The following is a 21282-nucleotide window of genomic DNA, read 5'->3' as shown; positions in this document are numbered from 1 at the left end:
TGATACTATCCCATTAGTGATTACATTTCATTACAAAACAAAACAAAACAAAAAAACTCATCAAATGGGAATTATCGAGCTCTTTCTTTCTTCAGAGCAACATCAAGCAGCATTAGCTATCCATGGTCACTCTAGGTAGCATATCATTTGTATCCAGGCAATAAGGTAAAAAAGAGTGTAGCCTCTGTTCCCATTATCGCACACAGAACAGTTGCACGTGACAGTGTAGAACAGATATATGTAAATAGTCCCACATTTCCATAGATCTAGACAGAAGTTATTTATGGTTACCTGCTTACACAAGGTAATGTGCAAACTTTTTGAAAATGAACAGGCTCAGCAACTGTTATCGTCTGCAAAACAATATTGTTAATTGCTGCTTCTCCTTTTGAACTATTTGCCATAATATGGAATGACTTAAAGATTTACAGTGTTTAAGGGGCCCTAATACAGAGTCTCCTAATCCACTAGTAGTCATTAGTTCAAGCCATTAGTCAACGTGGCTCAGTTAAGATATTCATTAAATTACCTAAACATATATATGTCTTTGGACATAAGACAAAGGTTTAAGTTCTTTTCTGATTAGGGAAGTTCTCCGTAACATTGTTAACAGTGTGCCACATTACAGGCAAATACAAAACTGTAATAATGAGCCCTAAAAATACAACTTTTACAAGTGCACACAGAACGAGCCTCCTGTTAACCAACAGAAAAAGCAATTTTGAAATTGTCAGAACAACGCGCAAGGAGACTGGACATTTTCTTTCTGTTTCTACACAGTATAGTCCATCTTAACTTAACAGTGTCTGGGTCAAGGCTACTGACAGATCATCCATAGCCAGGCCATGGGAGGACCTGCACATTATGTGTGTGTCTGTGTTAAGAGAGAGAGGAAGAGAAAGTGGAAGATGCACACAATGTTTTACCTCTTCAGATCTCATAACCGTCATAGGAGGAGCTTTGGTTTTTTAAGTGTTTTTACTTCAGCCTGGCTCTTAGCTGCTAATTACTGTCAGCTGGAGAACAGTGATGAGGAGATGCAGAGACACATCATATTGTGGCATTATTTTTCTGCGCAGCGAGCACAGCGCAAAACACTTCGATAGTTTGCATATTAAAACTCGGGCTTATCTCTACACTTTATGGCTGATTACAGAAACTTGATCACCGCTGTCAGCATGCACTTCACATTGGCTGCGGCCACATGCTGCTAATGTTACTTCCCACTCACGACAGTCGCTCACTTCCCACAACAAGAACCAACGTCACCCTCAGTTCACATGGCCACCTTCTGAAAGGGGAAGGCTCGGACTGTCACAAACGAGTCTGTTAGTTATTTATAATATATCTGACAAGGTGCAATATATAGTGCAATATAAAAATAAATTTTCTTCCTGTGACTAAAAGACTAATGTTAACTTGGTCAACAGAGACTTTGGTCATTGACTGATGTTTAGTCGGCTATTTGGAGGCAGCCCTACAGTGTTTAAAGGCACAAAAAAAAGCCTCATTAGAAAACAATGACAAAAGTATATTCTATGGCTCAATTTTCCATCAGTGTGAGGACAAATAAATTACCATTTTGAATAACCTGCATAACTAGAGGCATGCCCAAAACACAGTGTCTGAATGGACCAGCTGAAAATTGCAAACAATGTCTCAGTCAGCATAACACCTGCACATTACCACATTCTGAATAGTTGGGACAAATACAGCATCAAAACACACCACAATAAATGGCATGAAATTGTGCAAAATGGTGAAATAAACTGCCACAATGACAGTGCATTATGTTGAGAGACACTGGTGTTTACTTTTATTATATTTTCAGTGGCCACAGACCAGAAAAAAAACAAACCTACACTGAATAGCGACTGACTCATGTTGACCTAACAAGACAAGGCCATAATTTTGACTTCTGTTTTGTTCTGCTTCTCCCAGACCAATGAGGTTTTGAGTCATTCTTAATTTCCTGTTGCCCTCCCTTCTCTCTGCGTTTCCCACCATATCTAAAAGCCTCTGAATGTCTGTCTCTAACATGCTTTATCACAGCGTGCACGATCTTATTCTGCCTTCCCAGATTGCCGTTTAATAGGAGCCTTCCTCCCTGGTGAACAATGATAAGCTAATGGTTAGGGAATTGCCCACTATTTAACAGCCTTGTCTGTCAAAAGAAAAGGGACTGAAGTGATTGTTGTGCATTTACAGTGAACACTTAAGTTTCCGTAAATGTGTCTTCACGGACAGATTCGTGTTTGGGTTGGGGGGGAGTAGGTGTACGCATGTAAGTAATTTTACGAGAGGCCAGATGATTGGCTTGCTATTTCTGTACTGATTGGCCTCGCAGAAGGTGGCTGATTATTGCAGAACACCTACTCTGACAATTTAAATAAATTTGAATAGATCATTTCATTTTAAGCCAATCCTATTGATGTGTAGTTTTGTTTCATCTGCGTACACCGACAGTGCAATCACTTTCAAAGATGTAATTCACCGTCTCTTGTGGGGGCAGATATTTTTCACCATATTCTTCCAGTTTATCATGCATTCCATAAAGTTTCTTCAGACTGCAGAAAAAAACCGAGGGACAATAGAGACAGGAAGAGAGGAGGGCAGGCTGGAAATGAGTCAATACAAGACTCAACCTCTAATGTATGAGCAGGGGTACTGTGGTATGTAATAAAAACATGTTTTGTTAAGCTATCTAAGTACAGAAAATGGAATATGTCTGGCATGATAAGCGGAGAGAATTGGATGTTTTAAGCATTAGCATTAGCAGCCCTCATTGTTGTGGCCCTTAAGATGCTGTTGGAGCTTAGACTGAAGACTGACCCGCCCTTCACTGCTGATTACTCTAGTATTCTTCAGCTATGAAACTGAATGTGTGTGTGTGTGTGTGTGTGTGTGTGTGTGTGTGTGTGTGTGTGTGAGAGAGAGAGTGAACGAGAGTAGAAGAGCCATGTCTGGTTGGTAAGTATACATTTACTCCACACACACACACACACATACACACACACACACACACACACACACACACACACACACAAGTTTACTGAGTGAAATGCTCTGTTTGTAACATTAGAGCTGACTATTAGGTTAGCCATCTGGAAATGTAATGCTCTGTTACAGGTGACCTTTCCTGCTGTACGGCAGATCTGTGTCAAGGACCACGAGAGTGCGCCTTTGTATGTCCCCACTTTATAGATGTTGTGGCTGCACTAAAAATCGTCACACCAATATTTGTACATAAAAATGAAGAGGCTGTTTCTGTTTGGGTGCATCGGGAAGCTTCACACCTCCTGTTATCCATGTGTGTGTGTGTGCGTGAGTGAGTGTATTATTCATATTCTTGTTTGTTGCACAAATGTCCTTCAAATGGCAGGCAGCAAGCAGATTGCACTGGAAGACATGGCCACAGGCCCATAAGACACAAACGCTAAAACCAGTCCAGGCATTTAAATGGCCATCACAGAGGCTGACGGATTGCAGCTGACCCATGAAAGTGCTGCTTACCACTCCTCCATCAATCTTCTCTCTCACGCTACTTCTCACTCTTCTCTGCAATCTGCCACCCTGTCTGCTGCTTTTCCCCATTTTTTTGTGTACTCTCATCTTTACTTCCTCGCCATCTCCCTCAATTTTTTTTGACGCTCAAATCACAAAGACTTACTCCAAATCCAAACTGTCTCCCATGGCGTGTGGGTGTGAGTCACATAATTACAAATGAGAGGGTGCTGCGAGATGCACAATGTCACCTTCTCCTCTGGTCTGGGCAGCATGTTCCCCACTTTGGTGTTCGAAGAGGAGAATTGCCTTTAATTGCTCCACTTCAGAGTTGGACTGGACGAGGCACTTAAAGAATAGTTATGGAAACTTGGTTGACACATAATCAGGGAAGTGCACATTTTCTTGTCATGCAGACATTGACTGCAGAACACAGCTGAGGTTGTGGACAGAACAGGGGTACAAAGTGATTAACTTGGGCTACAAGTGCAGTAAATTAATGTGAAAAACCTGCTTGTAATCATTGAGCCAGTGCGCACAGAAATCACTGGCTTTTAAAGGATGGCAAAATCGATCTGATCGATGCTAGCCCTGTGCCTATAGACTTGCCCTGAGCTGAGGTTCTGCCAGGTGCATGCTAATGACAGAATGAGGGACATTAAATCATTAATTCAGCACTTATGTGTATTTACTGAATTTGCATATGCCTTTTATTCAGGCCATGTAAAGCTCAGTGATGTTAGCCGACATGTTACGTAAACATTTCAAGACTTGTGGTTTTCCCTACCATTATAATTCTTAGGTGCAGTACCACCCATTTTTAGTTATCATTATTTTGATGGTAGACAATACATTTGTAAATAAATAGGTTTTAAAATAACTGCCCACCCCCATCCACTAGTACCACAGCACTGAGGTCCCCTAGAAACACATGGAAATTCCTGATCAGTATCTGGAAGCTGTACATTTTTGGATGATTAGACTGAGACTTATACTTGCTTAACTAAAATATGTAACTTAGCTTAGCATATCTTTGACTTATTAGACTTCAGTCTTTTACCAATACATAGAACAGACAAAGATCTTGTCTTAAAAGAATGTGTTACTATCATGAACATAATAAAACATTGTTGGTTGTTTTACTGTATGTTGCACATTTTATAGTTGTATTCTGTCCAAGTAGGTTTAACAGCAAAGTATGGTCTTGTGTTTTTTTTCAGTCGTGACAATGTTGCAGAAAAACAAGTTTCCTTTCTCAATTGCTGTTGCTACGATTGTGCTGTTTAAATGCTTAGGATACATAGAGATGGCCTATAAACTATAACCTAAATCCTGAGTTTGTTCACTGAGAATCAAAATAAATAATAATTATAATAGTTAAGAACAATGGTCCATGGTTCATATGAGCAACATTATGATGGTTAGTTGAGAAATACAATAGAAAGACGGACACTAATCCAAAGGAAATACATGTGTGTGTGGCTGTGTTAGAAGTCCATATCAAATACAGTGGGGAAAGGGATTTCCAGCAATGCCCAATTGGAGAGACTGTAAACAATATATATTTGTATTAAAACTTCCAATACGTCTACATAAATAACAGCACACACTGAGCAAAAATATACGAATTCTATGCTCCCTGAGGAGAAGAACTGAGCTCAGAAAGGGCTTCTATCCTATCTGCATACTTGCTGCAGCCTTTTTGATGTTTGTCTGTGTGGTTTTGCCCGTGTGGGTGAATAAGAAGCTTTAAAACACATTTTTATGTTTGGCAAGAAAGGAGCTTTATAATGTCTTTATCGTCTTTGTGTTAGACATAATAATCTAAAGCCTTCATTATTTTCTCTTCTTGCCAGATATGCCTCCAAGTAATTTGTCGTAGCCTACTCTACAAAGTACAATGCATTGTTTTTGATCATTGTGTGCCTGTGCGAGGTTATAATATGAGTGTGTCTGTATGTGTGTTTGTATCTGGAAATAGTAACAGTGGGGAGGAATCATGAAAAGTAAAAATGTTTGTTATAAGCATTATATATTGTTGAAATTCTGATATGATTTTTGGTTGTGCGTGCATATGAACACACACAAAGTCTGACCTTATAGATCCTTTCTACTTTTGCAGTTTCCCGAGTTTGTGTAATTGTGTGTGTGTGTGTGTGTGTGTGTGCAAATGTCTGCAAATACATGCACAGGCATGCGTGTAGGAGTGTCATTAAAACTGTATGGGAGTGAAACTGATGGCGTACTCCTGAAAGAGAGTTCTCCACATTTTGCAGTCCTGCCTTCTTGCCTGCCAGCAGGATGGGTTAAAGACCCTAAAAACAGCCAATGCAGCTAATTTAGTTCTGTCATGTTCATAGTCACTGTTGAGTATTTTATACAGCAGCAACACAGGGACTGTTAATCTCAGTTTTGTTGTTGAATGCTGACTGGACTGATGGAACCACGTAATGCTAATGCCATGTTTCCTTTCCTTGTTTTTGCTGCTTTCTGTCCTCCCTTTTCTTTCCTCCACCACCTCCTCCCTTTTCTTTCCTCCACCACCTTCCCACCCTTCCTACTCTTCTGTCCCCACCTTTCCCTTTGCTAGGAGAGCACCTCCGCATCTGTCCTCAGGGTTACACCTGCTGTACCAGTGACATGGAGGACAACCTGGCAACGATGAGCCGCAAGGAGATGGAGGGGCTACTCAAGGATGCTGGACGTTCCTTACAGACCTCACTTACTGGACAGTACAAGGCCTTTGATGGTGAGTGTTTGTATTCGCAATAGAAGTATACAGCCCGGTACTACACCAAAGCATGTAATACACCCATCAGTCCACTAGAGGATACTGTGGCAGTGTCACGTTTTGCCTCGCCGAGGTGTGAAAATTACACGCATGTGCGACAAGAGTCGAAGCAAGAGATCGTGTGATAAAGTAGAAAGAGAGAAGTCCAAGTAGCGAGGAAGTTGGATTAAACAAACAAAGAACTTGTTAAATACGTTCTATTACTTTTCCTAACCCTAACCAAGAAGTTCTGTTGCCTAAACATGACACTGACACAGTATCCTCTAGTGGACTGACGGGTGTATTACACGGTTTGCCATAATATCGGGTTTGAAGTACTGAGATGAGCAAGAGAATGAGAATGTACAGTGCTTGTAGTGTTGTCAGTGTTTCTCATTTTACATTTTAACCCTGATCATGCCCAGCACATACAAAAATGCAGACATATACATACACACACACACACAGAATGACAGTAACTGTAAGAGATAAATTCTACACAGTTATATAGTCTGCAGATTGATCTTCTTTCATGCTTCAACAGAGGTTGATATAATTTTCTTATTACTTTGTTACCAATAAATCTCTAGAAGTAACTTTCTGAATGTAAAGGCAGAGCCACAGAAAAAAAATGTTATGATAAAATACTGGGAAATATTGGTGGTTTAAGAATACCATACAACATCCCTGGTTGCACAGCTTTGTCGGCTATCAATCGCCCAGTATCACAAATGCAGTGTGTTTAACTATTCAATTTAAATTGATAAAAGAATTAGCGACCAAGTTTTCATTGATAGTCTCCTGAAGGGAATCAGGAATTAATGAAAATATATGGAAGATGTTTTTTGATTTTATATTCAATAATGCCGCTGTTCTTTCTACGAAAAAACAAACTCAACAAACTGATTGTAAGTAATCTGGTTAAAACCACCAACCGTAAAAATAAGCATAAACACATTTTTTTGCAATTCACAGTACTGGGTTTTAATGTTTATTTTAAGCACAGAACGCAACCCAACACAGAGCTTATTCAAGTAAATGTTATCAAGTAAAATGTCATGCAAGTTGTTCCAAGTAGGACACTATTGCACATTGGCAGCATACTGTATGTTCTTATTATTGTATAAGAACTGTATGTTCTTATTATTGTCTGGTACGAACTAGAATCAGGTCTTAATTCCAACCCCTCAAGTGTTGGAGATGAAAAGACAGAGACAGAGACAGAAAGAAGCAGAGAGGGATTTTTAGTGTTAGAACATGGGTACACCAAGGCAATTATTTGTGTCTAATGACTTGCTCCAGTTAATAGAGGGGTGTCTCTGTGCTCCACTTGTTCCCCTTGGCCAGTTTGTGACAATGGATCTGTCAGCTGGGGCTCTGAGCTTGGCTAGTTAGCCTGACCTTTTAAGATCACAGTGATTAGAGGCTGAGTGACATTTGTTTACTCTTCTTCTATCGTTTTGTGTCCTCCTTTTTCATGGCCCCTCCTTTTCACTCACGGTGCTGTTGCTGTGCCAAAAGGATACAGTCACCTCACCAAAGCAGAAGCACACACATACGCATACACACAAAAACCAGTCCAAGACATACAAATACTCTCTAAGTTAGTTTATGTCATCCTGCAGTTCTTGAACTTTCCCATTCTTCAGGGAAACACCTCATTTAGCACAGCAGAGCCAGTAAACAACACAGACACATTCAAGCAACACTCAGCTGCAACCTCTACACATTCTCATGATTTGCATCCATAAACTCAAAGACAAAAACAGACAGACACACATCATGAACGCAGTAAGTTGTGGTGCCTCACAATGAAGTCATTTGTGGCGTGTTTTTGTTCGCGTACGCTTGAGTGACATGTTTTTACACATTTCTGATAGCTGCTGCTGCTTTGAAAGAGAAAATTAATTAAAATTTTCTATCTTATTGATGACAAATCTACTCCCATGTATCCTTTTCTCTCCAAAATGTTCATTTTATATTTTTTTATTCCTGTTTTTCACATTCCCTAATCTTACCCCGATGAGCATCAGATGGGGAAGGCATGAGTTCACAGAGGGAGAACTATGTGTGTGTTGAGACCTTGAGGTCTAAAAACCATCTGCCGTAGGCTGCGTCCTCGAGCAGAGCTGCGCAATAGACTGGGGTTAATTAGACCATAATATGTCACATTTGCTGCCTCATGACTAGCAATTTGGCAAGATCCAGCCATTCTTCTTAAAGGCATCCTGTTGTTAGTCTTAGCTGTTGAAAAGTGGAAAATAAGACACGTGACTTCTGCTTCAGGCTATAGTTAAAGCACTACTGGTGACTGAGCCGTCACCTTTTTTGTGTTTTAAAAGTGGTTTTAGTTGGATTAAGGTTTTTAGACTCAAACTATGTTGCAAGGTTAAGGTAGAGACATACAGTTAAAATTAGGTGAAGATTAAATTATTCCTTGCCCTGCCTTGAAAAGAGATTTGTGTTCATACGGTCACGGGACAGTAAAGTGACATTGTACCATGCTTCCAGTCTGTGCACATCTGGCTGTGTTTAGCAGGGTGTGGGCTAGCTAGCGCCATGTGGCTAAGTGTAGGGTGTTACTGTTCCAGCCCAGTCAGGCCTTTTTAGGTTGAGGGACTTTGGAAGAAGAACCAAGCCACAGATTAGAGGACTAGCATGCTCATATACAGCTGGCTCTGGGCCTCAGAGTTTGTACAGTGTATATATGTGAGCATTCAGATATGTGTTTATGTGTTTGTAAGTTTGTAATTTATTGTGTTACTGAGTGACTGAAAGGGATTTTTTTTTTTTTTATATACAATATGTGTACATGTGGTTTGGTATTCAACCGTCATTTATAACATGTAAGCGGTACAAACTAAACAATATATTGTGTTAAACAAAGATGCGATACATAATGCCAAGGAGACAAATTAAACAAAGACGTTGGGTGACGGAGAGGACAGAGTGAATATTAAACAGATGGAAGGATGAAAGGTCCGGAGAGAAAGGGGACATAAAGGCAGAACAACGAGGAGGGTGAGAGATAAATGGGTAGAAATGGAGAGCGGTTGCCAGAAAGAGTGTAAAAGAGCTAAACAGAGAAAGAGAGATGGGGTGACATATGAAAGTGAGAGGGAAAAGGTCATGGAGGACACTGAGAGTGATGGCACCAAAGGGAGCTATGTGTTAGATGGCAGCCAGGTGTGTTAGACAGACGGAATGCCTTAAACCTGGCAGGTGGCGTGTGGCCTAATGGTGCCATCAGTGACATCTGGATATCTATGTGCACACTGTGTGTGTGTGTGTTTGTGTTTGTGTGTGTGTGTGTGTGTGTGTGTGCGTGTGTGTGTGTGTGTGTGTGTGTGTGTGTGTGTGTGTGTGTGTGTGTGCGTGCGTGCGTGCATGTTCAAGTTTACCGCAGCCATATATGTAGATGTATACTTTTTATGAAGGGAATCTTGTTTACACCAAACAGATCAAGCATACAACTTCAAACAACCTGATCTTCCTGCTCCCAAAACTTGAGGCCCTCCAAAACTTGGCTTGTGTGGGCATTGACTAAAGAATCAAAGAATTGAATTGCTATGAAGCTCTTATTGTCAGGCCAGAAACTATGTAACTCTCAAGCACCCTTTTACTAGATTCTATCTGTCCTTTGCTGATGTCAAAAAATAACTTGAAAACCACTGTATGCATTGATTGCGGTTTGGTTGGTCAGTTGCTTTGGTTGGTTGGTTGGTTATGGAAGGACGGACGGACTGACTGAGGGAGGAAGGGAGGGAAGAATGTAAGAATGGATGGATGGAACTTTTGTTTCATCTTAATTTAAGACTTGAGTGATTCATACAAACACACACACACTCTGGCACATCAAACTAACGAGAGGCCATAGGCCTATTGGCCAATGTGTTTCAGCCCATTTCAGCTGGCAAATCCGTGGTCATAGAGCTTAATTTGATTTGAAGTACTGGGTGGATGGTTGGTTAATGGGCACACTCATGTCTAGTAGGACTTGCTTATTTATTCATTAAAGTAGAGCTCTGAACATCTCCCAGCTGGCCTGTTAACTGACAGCATGTTCTCCCGTGGAGAAAGAATGAGAGGGAGCAATCCATGAGCATCACATGAAGCAGATTAAGGAAGTCATATTGCCATTGGCTAACAGCAAGCAGCAGCCTGTCCTGTCTTTTTTCTTCATTTTTTTTTAATTTATTTTTGTATTAAAGAATAGTGTACCAGATATCTAATTAGCAATTCTAATAACATCCAACAAGACAACCCGTTATCACACCAAATCGTATAATATGCCCATGAATCCACCACAGCATACTGTGTCGGTGTCACGTTTTGCTATGCTTAGGTGTGGAAAAAAACGTGTTTAGGTTAAAGGGGGGGGGGGGGGGGGGAAATGACATGGTTAGAGTAAGGCACAAAAGCAACTTGGGTTAGGGTTATAAAAAAATGTTGATTAAATAAATCCACATCACTTTCACATGGACTCACACCCTGGTCTCCTGGGTGAACTTAGTCTTTTATCACTTTTGTACCTCATCAAATGACCTCTATCACATGACGGTCACGCATGACCTTTTCCTACCCTGGTCATGCATGCAGGCACTTTTCATGCCAAGGCGAGACAAAACTTGACACTGACACTGCATCCTCTAATGGACTGACGGGGGTATTGCATGGTTTGGCTACATGCTGGACTGAATAAGAATGGCTTTAGTAACTTGCAAATGAAAGATGTATCGGGCACATCCCACTAAAGTTCAATAAAATTTGGCCACAATACCACAAACTGCATCATTAAAAATGATCATTAAGCTGAATCTAAAATGGTTTCAACAAAAACACATCACCCAAGCCATAACCTTCATTAATGTTTACTGTAATAAACTGCATTCGCTTTAGCAAGACATACTTAATTAATTGGCTTTAGGTTGCTTTAAAAGAAACGTAGCCTTGAGTTTTTCGCCTCCAAATTGTACATCTGTGTTGCAATAGTCCTACAATTAGGCAACCGATCTGATTCACTCCCACCTCCCACCACCCACCTTCTAATTTCCTGCTTTCAGGGTCACCTCTGATGATGTCATAAGAGACAAGGACATTTGGTCCCATTGTGGTGCTTGATTGGATCATTTTATCTGCATGCAAATCATGTCGGTGGGGACCTGGAGTACACTGGCCTAATTATGCCAAACACATTACTCACTAGGACCGATGGCGCCTTGGAAGGATAGAATGAAAGAGAGACAAAGTGAGACAGAGGGAGAAAGAGGAGGGCTGCGTGAGAAAGGATGGTATTGGGGCAAGCAGTGGAAATTAAGTTGAGATAGAGGGAAAAGGAGAACGAAATGATAGTGAGGGCAAGGGCATGGAGTTCGGCAGGAAACAAGCGAAGGAAAAAAGCTAAAAAAGAGAACCAGATGGATAGAAAAAGAAACAGGCATGGGTAAATGGTGCATAATGTCAGCCAGGAAAAGAGACAGAGAAAGTGGAATAAAGACTTCCACAGAGAGGCTGCTGATAAATGACATGCATTATGTGATGTGTCGGCTTGTTTAATATAAGGGAGCTTTGAATAGTATCTAAATTCTGACCAAGGGGCTTGCAGTGTTCCCGGGGCACAGTATGTGTGTGATAAGCGTTGTTATTGATGGAGACTCAGTCTGACTCATAAACAGTCTAATGGCTCCCAGATCGTCATTTGTGCATTTGCTGTACCCAGGACAGCAGAGTTTGTTTGTGCCTGTTGTTTTTAATTTGTCATCATCCTTGCATAGGGAGGGAAATAAAGGGAAAGACCAATGATTCCGGGTACTTGTGGATGGGGGACAGATTATTGCTGAATCATTACAGCAATGTGTCATTCACGCAGCCTTCCATAAATTCCCTCCACTCGAGAATTACTCAACACAGAGGATGTTTTTGGGTTGTGGCTCTTTCCCTGGCTGTTTGTTAGTTAGCAGGACAACAACCGTATATATAAAATATAGGTCATTTATATAAGATAGAAAAGTAGGCTAGGGGCCAAGGTCAAGTAAGGGTAAACTTGTTGCCAATTAGGCTCATCCAAGGTTTACCCCGTGTCATGCCCTGTGTCAGCTGGGGGCTACAATAGGAGTTGTAATGCCTTTGAGTCACATGAATGTATCGCATTTCACCATGCTGATGCCTAATATTCCTTGACAGGCTTTGAATGATCTTCAAAAGCCATGGCAGCCTTCAGCCAATCACCATCATTCTAAATGTTGATGTAGATCAGATCTTGATGCAGCTAAAAACATAAATTAACAAATGCAAAGGGACCATACAGCCTCAGCAGATGTACTGAATGGAGTGCTTTTTATTTTTTGAATGCTTCAGTTCCACCTGATTTTCTCCTCCTTATTCTCTTGGCATATGCCTCATTGTTTGCTCTCTGCCTCTGTTCTCTGCCAAACAACCATCCAGCTAATACAATCTTTCAGCACTTGTCAAATGGACAAATATAATTAAGGCTGTAAGATATGGAAGAGATATACAATTGCTGCCTTTATAGCCCTATTTTCCTCCCTCGCTCGCTTTCATTCTGATCTCCCGTTTCTACTCAATCTTCCTTTGTAAGTCTGTGGTCCTCTGCCAGACCTCAGCCGATCTGTCATGTTTCGCTGCTAGTTTGTTATTTATGGCTCTTTACTGTATGTGAGTCAGTCTATGAGCCTCTGTGAGTACCAGTGTGCTCAAGCTTCCATGTCAACATTGGCATCTCCTTTCATTTTTCTTCCATTTCCTTTGGTTGGCTGTGTGGATCTTTTGCAACAACCTTGTAATAAAAAAAAAAAAAAAAAAAGCTATTCTCATAATATAGATTGTATATAGTAGTTTTTAGTACTTTTAGTACTTCTGGGTGGACCAGAGCACTTTGAGACATTTGTTGCACATGCAAGGCAATGTTAGTTCCAATTCCAAAATGTTTGTTCCAATTAGAGGGATCAAACAACCGAAAAGACTTTTACTGGAGACTAGGGAGTGAATTGAGAATAGACAAGAATCTGCAGTTGATTCTCTGCCTGTGATTGCCTAATCACACCAAAAATTGTGATCATGTTTTTCAATCCACTGGTACGAGCTCCAACTTTTTTAGACCGTGGTAAATGTTACCAGACCTTCTAAGCCCTTTGTAGAATGAGTAGCTACAGCCAGTTAGTTCCTTCATGAGAAAAAGTAACTTGAGATCAGGCCAAGCCCTAAGTAAGAGTTATTGGCAGCTGGAGGAACACAACTGGTACCTCTGTGTTACACAGAATCCCTTGTCAATAACTTAACTGGGATAGTAAGGGGGGGGGGGGGGGGACTAAAGATAGGCATGGAAAGAGGTCAAATGGAGGTAGAGGCTTCTTTTCAGGTGTAAAGACCTGTATTGATTCATCAAAGACCCAGAGAGTATAGAAGACTGTGGAATACCTGAAAGTAATTTTCTGTAATATGAGGGATTTAGCGTGCACTTTAAAAGAGTGTGAACGTGTCTAATCAGATTTAGAAACAGCAGGATAAGAGAAGGTAGGAATAGAGTTAAAATAAGCCTCTGACATGCCAAGGTGGCCTGGATGTGAGGCTCAGAGTGGTTACAAATGAAATCATTAACTCCCCTCTCACCGCAGGAAGAAAGTCATTAAGACACACACGCTTCACTTAGCTTGTTCTGACTGTGTCTCTCTGTGTGTGTGTGTGTGTGTGTGTGTGTGTGTGTGTGTGTGTGTGTGTTAAAGGGATAACAAGATTGAAAACCAGAATGTGATGGTGTAGCTTGAGCGATTTTCCTGATTTACTGTCACATTAAAGAAAAGTTTTTGGTGTTAATTATGAGAGACTGCAGTCAATGTGGTTGGTCTCTGGAACAGAGCTGGGTGATACAGTTGAAATATTATCATGATATCAAAAGGGATATATAAACATGTAATGCGGTGATGCAAATCATGTGGAAAATTATAGAAGACTACATCACTTTCAGGACAAACTCAGTTGCTCACTGTACACATTTATATTCATTGGAGTTAAATATAGACAACATACATTTTAGGAAGGATGTTATAATATGATTCGACTTGATACACAGCATATGGTGAAATTGTCATGTGTCCTTCGGTGGCCAAACCAACTCTTTACTATTAAAATTATAATGGACACAAAGGGCGTACTATGTTGTACGGCATGTAAATCCCTTTGATGCAAATTTATGAGCGATAAGGTCTGCTTCATTATTTATAGCTATACTGTATACAGTAAATCAAATCGTAACACGTCCTGCAATGCATATGACCAAAAATGCCATTTGTTCCTACCCTCAAAAACAACCCACAGGAGTGTTTCTTAAATTAGCGCCCTGGTAAGGTTAGGTATAACAAAACACTTTGTTGGAGAAAAATACTTGTTTTGGTTCAAATTATGACTTAAACAGTGGCAAAGTTATTACTTCCATGAAGTTATGCAACCTTCGTCATCATGTCAACAGTGAACACCGTTTTAAAAAACAGTTCCAACTCATGGTCGGAAATGGGAAGCGAACAGAGGTCTCCTGCAACCAGGTGCACTGTTCTGGTGAACCATCCAGCCAACGCTCCTCCTAACAAGGAAAAACTAACATTACATTGGAGTCAACGGGACTGAGTCGCTTCTCCAGGACAACAGGTTTTCATGATTTGTGCATGTGCAAGATTTGATTAACTTGAAACCTAACTGTAAGTCATAATAAGCTGCTTCGACAAAAAAAAACCAGGTTTTTTTTTTTTTTTTTTTTTTTGGAGGACGAGCCTCAAAAATTGAATTGGCAAATTAGAGTTTGAGTTTATATACAAGCATGCCTTGTTTGGTTCCAAGCAGATGAAGGTTGTATAATTGCGAGGGAAATGCGTTAGCCTAGTGCTGTCAATAGACTCAACAACTGTTATTTTTGAATGAGTTTTAGCCATTAAAAGATGACCATTAAGTAACCTGATTGAATTCCAGAGTGCTACGATTTTCTCTCGAAAACGAGCAATTTGATGTTCTCTAAAATGAGTGAAAAGGCACAACCGTTCCAACTTTAGTTTGTCCCCTTTTTGACCCCTCCACACCCAGACTGCTGGGATATAAACAATTAAGTGTCCTCTCCCATCACTCCCTCCCTCGAGAGCAGATGGTAGAAGGTGGAGGTTAGGCTCTGAGGGATGATGCAGGATTGTGGGTGAGACTGAGGAGAGAAAGGATGGGTGTAGGAAGGGATGAGCCCGTGGCTCCCTGAGTCATGGAGACACAAACAGATGAAGAATGAGAAAGGTCATTTCCACACACACTAGCACGAGCGCACACACATGCACAGGGGTTTTTATGTCATACTAATGATGATCATTACTCACTTGAGCTGAAGGGCAGAGGAGAACTGGACAGCATGGTACCATTTACCCAAGATCTGCCCTCCCCACGTGGTGATCCCGGAGCACTTAAAAACATGCCCCAGACAAATTAACACTGTAAATTAAAAAAAAAAAAAAAGAAGCTGATAATTCATTTATTGGGAAAAACAACTTCACTCCATCACCCGCATGGAACTACATCTGCTGAAACCCATTTCACTTAAACAGACTTAGAGCCGTTTAAAGTATGGCTGACAGTACACAGCAGGAATAAATTCGAACGGGGATTAAAAGCAAATCTGCACCTGTCACAGCAGCTTCCCGTCTGTCTGTCTGCCTGCCACTGTGCACTCTGGGTAGTGCGAGTGTGCGTTTGTGTGGGGGTCTCCTATGTGTACATGTGAATGTGCTGTCACTTTGAAGTTAGCTGCTCTGTGCGCATGTGCTTTTCTGCTGACTTCTGGAAATATGAGTTCGTGTGGCGGCTCGCACGAATGCGTGTTCTCCTGTGAGCGACATAGATACAGCCCTCCTGGTACTCCGAGGCTGGTTCAGAGCTGCGCAGATAGTTTGAGTGACAGGAGGTCGGGCAACGGGGGAATGATGTGTCAGGCAGCTGCTGCTAAACAAACACTGGACATACAGCTGCTGCATGTCAGGAACATTTATCTCACTGAGCTTTATAAGCTAAGAAGTGATTTGCATCACACGTAAAACTGCCTTTCGTCCTGTGCTCTGAGGTCTCTAGCTATAATTAGGGAGCTCATTTATTTAAAAGGCTATATCTCGCTGTTTGAACCTGGCCTACCACTCTTTTTTCTTTTTTTTCCATCTTAAATGCAGACTTAAAATGAAATAGTTACTTGGCTTTATTTCTTTCTTACAGTGTTCACATTAAAATATAGGATGATGCTAAACTTAAAAAAAAAATATGTTAAGTTGCATTTGCTTTCATCATTATACCGGTGAGAAAGACAAACCACAGGATTTGACCATAAAGCATGACAGGAGCCAATAGTTAAATTACAGCCATTTTTAAATACCTACTCAGAGACATCAAACCTCTATCACATATTTGAAGCCATTAGAAGCACATATTTATGCTTAGCGTTTAATGTACATGCTATGAAAAACAAGTGTCTATCAAGACCTTTATGTGACTGACAACATTCCTACGACTTCAGCTGAGAATATGTACATATGACATTATTCTGGCCAAGAAGCCCAATGAGGGAATTTTCAGGGGGCACAATTGGTTGTGACACCCAACACGACTTATTGCAGCACAACCTGCCGCCTCAGAGTATTGAGCTTTAGAAACCAAAGCAACGTTTAATATAACTCATAGAGTGTCACTCGATGTTTCCAAGATGACGTGGTACATTTTTCATACATAATGTAAACCATTGGAAGTACTCACAGCAGTACAGAATGACCATCAAATGTAGCGAATGTAAGATTATAAAATGCCGCTTCAGGCTATTTGTCTGCCAGTGGAGTTAAAAATGTCTTCACGGGAGCACGTTTCTGCTAAGACTCAACGCTAAATGCATCTTTTCAAATTTACAGCTCCGATGAGAGTTGACAGGGAAAATGCCCAAAGAGAGCAGCAAATAATCTGTAAAGCAAGTCAGCTAGTGTTTATTAATGAGTGGGAAAGCAGGACAGAGATACAACATCCGACAAGGCCACAGCTTAGATAATGCAACGCAGATGGGTCAGGATGAAACTTAGCATATTAACATGTTATGTAACTCCAAGTGCTGTGGTCGTCTTCAGGCCCTGTGCATGTGAGTGTTATAGTTTTGCTACTGAAAACTTGTTTTTACCCGATGTCGGCATGAGTGGAACTGCTAGGAGACGGGGCATACTTTTAGTTGGTTTAAATATGAAAGATGGTGGGTGTGTGTGTGTGTGTGTGTGTGTGTGTGTGTGTGTGTTTGCGGTGATGTTTTTAAAAAAACGCTTTGTTAGGGGAATAAGATAACCCCAGGAAGGGTCTCCCCTGTGCATCTCCTCCCGATTTTAGGTGGTGGCTGGTGAAGATAAGTCACCTACAAAGTAATCACTGCTGCAGACTATAACTTCCATCCCCCTGCAATACACTCACTCACTCAGACACGCACGCACACACACACACACACACACGAACCAGGTTTGAACCCATTTTGTATGTGGAAATGCAGTGTAAGTGTTGTCCTGAATGGATGGATGGTCGAGGCACATTGCTGTCATGCTGAACTTTTTGCTGTCATAATCTTGGCAGAACAGGGGCCTCATTTATAATGTATGTGTACACACAAAATGGGTGTAGAAATATTTTTGCCATTGGCCACAGAAAATCTAGAATTTATGAAAACACTGAAAATGTATGCAGAACCTCAACAGAAACTCAGCCACGTCGCAGGAACTACAGTTAAATGAGCTAATGCTATTCAATGCAACAGCCTCGCATTAAATATCAGTTGTATTGGACTGGATTGCCATATGCAATATACATATTCTCCTCAAACGAGTAAATCGTTTTGATGAAGCATTTAGAAGATTAGTCAAGGGTTTGGATGTGTGCTCTTCTTCAGCTGTTTCCATCTGCTTTTTGTTTTGTTTGTGCATGTCTCAATCATTGTTTTTCTCCCAGACCAACAGCCTGCCTACCTGCCTGTCGGTTTACCTGCTTGCAAATGCCTATAATCTATATCTGTAAATCCTCACTTGGACCAGTGTATACTGCACCCTGAAGCGCTGTCAATTTTCTGACATCCCCCCCGAGGCACACCCTCACATACTTCAGCTTTAGGTTCACTGACAGTATGAGGCAGTGTTGGTATGAAGCCCCAAAGCAGCTGAAGAATAAGATGAGAGTGTAGAAATAACTTACTTTTTTTGTAGAAGAGTGCAGTTTTTTACAGCATGAAATGGTGTAATAATCATATGGAAATATTACAAACAGCTTTATGGCTCCGAAACGCTGACACATCTTGTTTTGTTTTTTTTCTCATTTCGCATTAAGGTTTGTATTGCGAAGCACAAGACGATAGCGTGAGGCCGTCAACTAATAAAATTCACAAAACAAAATCACAGCACACAGAGTGGAGCTGATGACCATGTCAATATGAGTTAAATGCACTTCCTTGTGCTTTTAAACTGTTAACATTGAAATTTGTTTTTAGGTTACCTCCTGGAGTTGCTGAACCGCTCCGCGATCAGCTTACAGGAGACGTTCATTCCAACGTGGGGCCTTCTGTACTCCCATAATTCCCAGGTCTTCTCTGACCTGTACACGGATTTGAGGCACTACTACCGAGGCTCCAATGTCAACCTGGAGGAGGTGCTCAACGAATTCTGGGCCCGGCTGCTGGAGAAGCTCTTCCACCAGGCAAACAAGCAATATTTCATAGGTACATTTACCTCATTTGTAAAACGTGAAATAACAACCAAGCGCCAATTCACGGCCAAATGGTGCATGGCTACTGGTTGATTGCTGAACTTTTTTTTCTCGGCCGCAAGCTAAAGAAAAATATTATCACATTGTAAAGATTTCATGATTTCTTTATATTCTATGAAAGCAAAATCTTCAGATGCATCATTATTCTGTTCATGAATGTGTCTGCTGATTACAGGTGAGGACTACCTGGAGTGTGTGTCTAAGCAGATAGAGACACTGCGGCCTTTCGGAGACACACCCCGTGCAGTGAAGATGATGGTTACGCGCGCGTTTGTGGCAGCACGCTCGTTTGTTCAGGGACTGGTGATCAGCGGGGAGGTGGTGCGCAAAGTTTCCCAGGTAAAACCTCTCTTCTCGCCCATACTTAAGCTTTTTTTTTTTTTACTTAAATGTGAAGTCCAGTTTTTTTTTTTTTTTACTTTGCACTCTGGGGATTTAAATTGAAATTTTGAAATAGCGACTAACTGTCTCATTCTTCCAGCCTGTCCTCACACCAAAAACTGGTCAATCGTTGAAGGGTGTTTAGACAACCTTTTTTTTGTTTGTTTGTTTGTTTGTGACCTGTAGCGGTCGTAGAAATTATGATGGCGGCAACAGGGGAAGTGACGGAGTAGAAAGAGACCGTCCCTCCAGGAGTTTGCGGCGTTTTTTTGTGATTGTTGCGATCGAAAACGCTTGATTCAATAAATTCCTGTGATAATAATCATGCTACACGTCACAGAAATATTTTAGTTCTAATCTTTTTTATTTTTTTTTTATTTGTTGAACTTAAGAGAACCATGGAAAGTTGGAGCGCTTGTTTTGATGCAGCTGATGTCCAAATGGAAGTGCAGCAGAATCACTGTCATTTAGAAATCAGATTGCATAGATGCTTGAATTAAGATCACAATTTGAACACGATTAATTGTGCAGCCCAAGCAAAACAAAGCTTATGTAAATAACGTAGTTACTCTAATCCAAACCATGATCTGTTCTTAAGCCTAACCAAGTCGTTTTTGTGCCTTAAACCAATCAGGCTTTGAGCGTTTCATAACCGTAACCACGTAATAACTATTGTTAAGGCAACAAAAGTACAGGTATATCTTTAGTAAAAATGACCCATTCTGTCGTTTAGCTGCGAGGACGCGTTGGTCCTATAGAGAGCACTTTAAATGCTCGTGGTGTTTTGGGAGCCAGTGGAGGATGAGTATGTGCTGATCTATTTCTGGTGCCTGATCTGTTGCAAAGCTAATATTCCATGCGCCCTTCTGCATGTTCATTAGTATTCTTGTGCTACCGGGTTATGTATTCATCTGTCCTTTGTGATCACCATTCCTCCTCATGATGTGAACACCTCAACACACAGATACGCACAGGCCTGTTTTTTTACCAGTTCATGCGCTTAGTACAAAGCAGTGGCAGATCAATGCCGGTAGAAACGAGAGGCTCCATAAAGTATAGCCTGCGGCTCAGACAATCAGCCCCTGCAACAACAGTTAATGTCAGCTCCACGCTGAAAAATGTCCCCCCAGGCTACGGGGATGGTTAATATCTCCCAAGAGAAATGGTCCCCTCTGTGTATAAGACAAGAGTAAGGTTAAGATCAGAGCAAGACTGAGAAATCATTTCAGGGAGGTGGCCAGTACTGATGCCCCCTGTGAAAAATATCTCCCCGTCAGACTCGGGGCGAGGAGAGTGGGGAGAGCCGAGGGCCCCGTGAGATTTACCCACATGCTTGGAGAAAACAGATGCTGCGCCAGATATGAATATTACAATTATTTCCTTGATGAGATATTACAAGGTCATGCCGTGTATAATGGCGAAAAGAAGAAGAAGAGAGAAAAAAATAAATTGTTTAGCTGCGGCTGCGATTTTAACTGCGAGGCCTCTCATTTGGATGCATGTCCAAAAAAATTATTTATGAGCTTCATCCCTTTTACTCTGATGTATGTGGTCTCGCTGGCACCGTGGGTGGCACTTACTGTACTGTTTGCTAACAACGAGTGAGACAACCTGGCGTTGTTTATCTCTCTCCGTTTCTTTGGCCCAGAAAATAAGTGCAACGTCTCAACACCTACACAACGAGACCCGAGGAAGCTTGAATTAAGTACCTGCATGCAGCAAAGTCTCGCGCATCCGTCCGCCTCGGGGGAATAAAATCAGGACTAGTCGTAGGCAGCTAGTCTGGCATTGCAGTTAGTAGGTGAATATCAAGACAC

At 41.2% G+C, this 21282-nt stretch overlaps 1 protein-coding gene across 2 annotated transcripts in view; it reads left to right on the top strand.

The window, feature by feature from the left end:
* The window catches only part of gpc1b (glypican 1b), a 67517-nt gene that overhangs the window by 33372 nt on the left and 12863 nt on the right, over positions 1-21282 (top strand). For both annotated transcript variants that reach the window (XM_069157270.1, XM_069157269.1), the window contains 3 exons: positions 6095-6253; positions 18810-19037; positions 19260-19423. In XM_069157270.1, coding sequence (XP_069013371.1) covers positions 6095-6253; positions 18810-19037; positions 19260-19423 — 551 coding nt within the window. The remainder of the gene's footprint in view (positions 1-6094; positions 6254-18809; positions 19038-19259; positions 19424-21282) is intronic.

Source organism: Embiotoca jacksoni, unplaced genomic scaffold (genome assembly GCF_022577435.1).
Source record: "Embiotoca jacksoni isolate LCO1_2020_lvr unplaced genomic scaffold, fEmbJac1.0.p SCAF_22, whole genome shotgun sequence".
Lineage (NCBI taxonomy): Eukaryota > Metazoa > Chordata > Actinopteri > Embiotocidae > Embiotoca > Embiotoca jacksoni.
The sequence above is the reverse complement of the archived record's forward strand: the minus strand, read 5'-3'. Positions and strand labels throughout refer to the sequence as shown.